The sequence below is a fragment of the Chiloscyllium plagiosum genome, unplaced genomic scaffold (assembly GCF_004010195.1).
Source record: "Chiloscyllium plagiosum isolate BGI_BamShark_2017 unplaced genomic scaffold, ASM401019v2 scaf_63368, whole genome shotgun sequence".
NCBI classification, from domain to species: domain Eukaryota; kingdom Metazoa; phylum Chordata; class Chondrichthyes; order Orectolobiformes; family Hemiscylliidae; genus Chiloscyllium; species Chiloscyllium plagiosum.
In genome coordinates this window covers 5909-10351 of record NW_025206245.1, presented here as the reverse complement: position 1 = coordinate 10351, position 4443 = coordinate 5909, and the positions used below count along the sequence as shown (strand labels likewise).

Here is a 4443-nt window from a genome sequence, read left to right as displayed (position 1 = left end):
GGAGAGAGAGAAGAGAGAGTCCACATAGCTCATGGAACTGCTCAGCTAGAGAGCTGACCACTCCCCTTTCATTATACAGGTCACTTCTAAAATATGATCAATTTGGCCTGAAGTCTCATCTGTTTACATATGACCAAAAGGTCTCTCAATACCCTTTACTCGATACCAAACTAGGCTAATCAGATCTGGGAGTGGTTTACTACATTGAGAAAAATCAAGGACATAATATCCTTGAGAAAAGGAACAGTATTTAGAAAAAAGGAACCAAATTTGTGACACTTCCTATAGAGAGACAGAGAGAGAGAGAGAGACAGAGAGAGAGAGACAGAGAGAGAGGGAAACGTAGAGAGACTGTGAGTGCCAGACCATTGCAAATGAAATGGTGGGACAGGTTTGGTTTGAGTGGCTGAATGGCCTCACCCCATTCCTCGTGGGAGGTTGAGACCTGAATGAAGCAACGTGTAGGTAGACTCCAACCCCCCTTTAACCCCCGGAGCCCCCCTAGCTCTGTCCGCCCTGGGGCCCTACCGTAGCTCCATCTGCCTGTCCTCTCGACTCCAGAGGCGTCCCCGGTGGCCAGGCGTGGACGATGGCTGCCACGTTGCCCCTGCACCTGTCCGAGGGATGGGGAGTCAGCAGGTGGCTGGCGCGTGGGCTTTGTGGGACCAGGTGCCCGAGGTTTGCCCAGCTGAAGCGATGCCGGAAAGCCGGGTCCCCACTGAGGGTGCTCCTCTTCTCTGTCGCCACTCCCGTCCATGCACCTGGAAAGAGGATAGGCAGGGTGGGTAATCTGGTGTTTACCTCATTCAGCACTATTACAGCTTTTCACCGACAGCTCACTGCACCAGGCTGGAGCGACTCCAGTGTTTACCTCGTTCAGCGCTATTACATCTTTTCACCAACAGCTCACTGCACCAGGCTGGAGCGACCCTGGTGTTTACCTCGTTCAGCGCTATTACAGCTTTTCACCGACAGCTCACTGCACCAGGCTGGAGCGACTCCGGTGTTTACCTCGTTCAGTGCTATTACATCTTTTCACCAACAGCTCACTGCACCAGGCTGGAGCGACTCCGGTGTTTACCTCGTTCAGTGCTATTACATCTTTTCACCAACAGCTCACTGCACCAGGCTGGAGCGACTCCGGTGTTTACCCCGTTCAACGCTATTACAGCTTTTCACCAACAGCTCACTGCACCAGGCTGGAGCGACTCCGGTGTTTACCTCGTTCCGTGCTATTACAGCTTTTCACCAACAGCTCACTGCACCAGGCTGGAGCGACTCCGGTGTTTACCTCGTTCAGTGCTATTACATCTTTTCACTGACAGCTCACTGCACCAGGCTGGAGCGACTCCGGTGTTTACCTCGTTCAGTTCTATTAAAGCATTTCACCGACGGTTAGCTGCAGTGGGCTGGAGCGACTCTGGTGTTTACCTCGTTCAGCGCTATTACAGCTTTTCACCAACAGCTCACTGTACCGGGCTGGTGCGACTCTGGTGTCTACCTCGTTCAGTGCTATTACAGCTTTTCACCAACAGCTCATTGCACCAGGCTGGAGCGACTCTGGTGTTTACCTCGTTCAGTGCTATTACAGCTTTTCACCGACAGCTCATTGCACCAGGCTGGAGTGACTCTGGTATTTACCTCGCTCAGTGCTATTACAGCTTTACAACGATAGTTCGCTGCACCGGGCTGGAGCGACTCTGGTGTTTACCTCGTTCAGCGCTATTACAGCTTTTCACTGACAGCTCACTGCACCAGGCTGGAGCGACTCCGCTGTTTGCTTCGTTCAGTGCTATTACAGCTTTTCACCGACAGCTCACTGCACCAGGCTGGAACGACTCCAGTGTTTACCTCATTCAGTGCGATTACAGCTTTTCACCAACAGCTCACTGCACCGGGCTGGAGCAACCCTGGTGTTTACCTTGTTCAGCGCTATTACAGCTTTTCACCGATAGTTCACTGCACTGGGCTGGAGTGACTCCGGTGTTTACCTCGTTCAGTGCTATTACATCTTTTCACCGACAGCTCACTGCACCAGGCTGGAGCGACTCCGGTGTTTACCTCGTTCGGCGCTTTTACAGCTTTTCACCGATAACTCGCTGCACCAGGCTGGAGTGACTCCGGTGTTTACTTTGTTCAGTCCTATTACATCTTTTCACCGACAGCTCACTGCACCAGGCTGGAGCGACTCCGGTGTTTACCTCGTTCAGTGCTATTACATCTTTTCACCGACAGCTCACTGCACCGGGCTGGAGCGACTCCAGTGTTTACCTCATTCAGTGCTATTACAGCTTTTCACCAACAGCTCACTGCACCAGGCTGGAACGACTCCGGTGTTTACCTCATTCAGTGCGATTACAGCTTTTCACCAACAGCTCACTGCACCAGGCTGGAACGACTCCAGTGTTTACCTCATTCAGCGCTATTACAGCTTTTCACCGTCAGCTCGCTGCACCAGGCAGGAGCGACTCCGGTGTTTACCTCATTCAGCGCTATTACAGCTTTTCACTGACAGCTCGCTGCACCAGGCTGGAGCGACTCCGGTGTTTACTTCGTTCAGCGCTATTACAGCTTTTCACCGACAGCTCACTGCACCAGGCTGGAGCGATTGCCAATGTTTACCACTCTCGGCCGTGCGGAACCCCTCAGGAGAGGGAAAAGGCAGCAACTGTACAGAGGTTATGGAAAGATCCATCCTTGCTTTAATCTCCACACCACCGCCCGCGCCCACCCTCGTCCATGCGACGGACTCTCCCTCACCTGTCACGTCGAGGCTGGACGGGCTTAACTTGCCGGGCAGGCTGGCCCGCTTCCCCGCGTGGGCTGCTGCCGGCGCCTCCTCGGGCAGTTCGACCACGTAGGCAGCGGGCACGTAAATGGGCTTGGATCTCTTGGGTTCGCCCTCTCTGCGGACCCGCCACCAGTCCTGGTTGGATTTGTTCAGCAGCACGAAGCGATCTCCCTCCACCATGCGGACCAGCCTCCCATCGCCGGCCTGGTACTGGTAGTGGAAGCGGGCCTCCAGCAGGGCCCGGCCCTGCCTCCCTCCTCCTCCTCCTCCTCCGCCGCCAAACATCCTGGCCGCGCCTCTCTCAGCGGTGTCCGCCGACTCCCATCTCCCTGCAACGTGAGGAATGACACGTGTCGGGGTTGCTCAGCGTCTGAGGCCGGGTGCGGAAAAGAGGCAGAGAGAGAGAGACAGAGAGAGAGACAGAGAGAGAGAGAGAGAAAACACGCGCGCGACATAGACTGGGGGTAAGCCAGAGAGAAGGCAATGGCCTGGGTGGTACCATGGCACAGTGGCTCAGGGGTGCAGCCTCATGGCACCAGAGACCGAAGTTCGATCCCACCCTTGGGCGACAATCTGTGTGGAGTTTGCACATTCTCCCCGTGTCTGCGTGGATTTCAATCCGGGTGCTCTGGTTTCATCCTACAATCCAAAGCTGCTTAGGTTAGGGTAGATTGGCCGTGCTAAATTGTCCAATAGTGCCCAGGGATGTGCAGTTTAGGGTGGGATTAGCCGTGCTAAATTGTCCAATAGTGCCCAGGGATGTGCAGGTTAGGGTGGGATTGGCCGTGCTAAATTGTCCCGTAGTGCCCAGGGATGTGCAGGTTAGGGTGGGATTAGTCAAGGGCAAATGTAGGATAATAGGGGAGTGGGAATGGGTCTGGGTTGGGAGAGTCTGTGAGCACGGGTCTGTCAGTGACCCGGGCGACGTTCTGGGAGCCGGGTATGAATCCTATCCACAGCAGACAGTGCAGTTTGAATTCAATGAACGCCCAGAGTCTGACGTCGCCCACGAATCCAGTGTCGGGGGGTGTGGGTCGGGGGGGGGGGGGGGGGGGGAAATGGGAACCCCATCTGTTTCACCCATGTCCTTCAGGGACAGAAACCGCCGTCCCTACCTGGTCTGGCCTACACGTGACTCCGGACCTACAGTGATGGGCGTTGACTCTCGACTGCCCTCTGGGCGATTAGGGATGGCCAATGCTGGGCCCCACAAGCCTATCAACACACTTCAACAACTACTGATGAACCTGATGGGCCCAGGGCGACGAATGTCACTTACAAAATACCCTGCAAGGATCGCAACAAACACTACATCGGACAGACAGACAGGAAATTAGCCACCAGGATACCCGAACACCAACGAGCCACCAAACCTCATGACCAGCTATCCTCACACACAGGTAACGAGGGACACCACTTCGACTGGGACAACGCACCTCCCCCTGGGACAGGCTAAACAGGGACAGGCTCGGGGATTCCCGGAGGCCTGGCATTCGAACCCGGAACTCCGCCAACAAACACGTCGGATTGGACCCCATTTCCCGACCTCTCAGAGAAAGGGCAGCGAGCGAGACCGCCCGCCGCAACAACAAGAGGACAAGCAACCAGCACGCGGGACAGCCACACCAGCGCTCGCTTCACCGGAGGCTCAC

General features: G+C 55.3%; 1 protein-coding gene across 1 annotated transcript; it reads right to left on the bottom strand.

The window, feature by feature from the left end:
• Positions 1-301: 301 nt before the first annotated feature.
• Positions 302-3403, bottom strand: LOC122546499 (rho GTPase-activating protein 27-like). The gene is made up of 2 exons (XM_043685196.1): positions 2761-3403; positions 302-761 (listed from the first exon to the last, which is right to left on the bottom strand). The coding sequence occupies exons 1-2, from the start codon at positions 3074-3076 to the stop codon at positions 502-504; spliced, it is 576 nt and encodes a 191-aa protein (XP_043541131.1). The 5' UTR covers positions 3077-3403; the 3' UTR covers positions 302-501.
• Positions 3404-4443: the final 1040 nt, after the last annotated feature.

Bases quoted from the DNA above. Each gene is read 5' to 3' on its own strand.
- LOC122546499 (XM_043685196.1), bottom strand. From the start codon at position 3,076: ATGTTTGGCGGCGGAGGAGGAGGAGGAGGAGGGAGGCAGGGCCGGGCC. The intron at 762-2,760 runs GTGAGGGAGAGT...TCCTCTTTCCAG, and splicing joins GTCCAGCCTCGACGTGACAG to GTGCATGGACGGGAGTGGCG.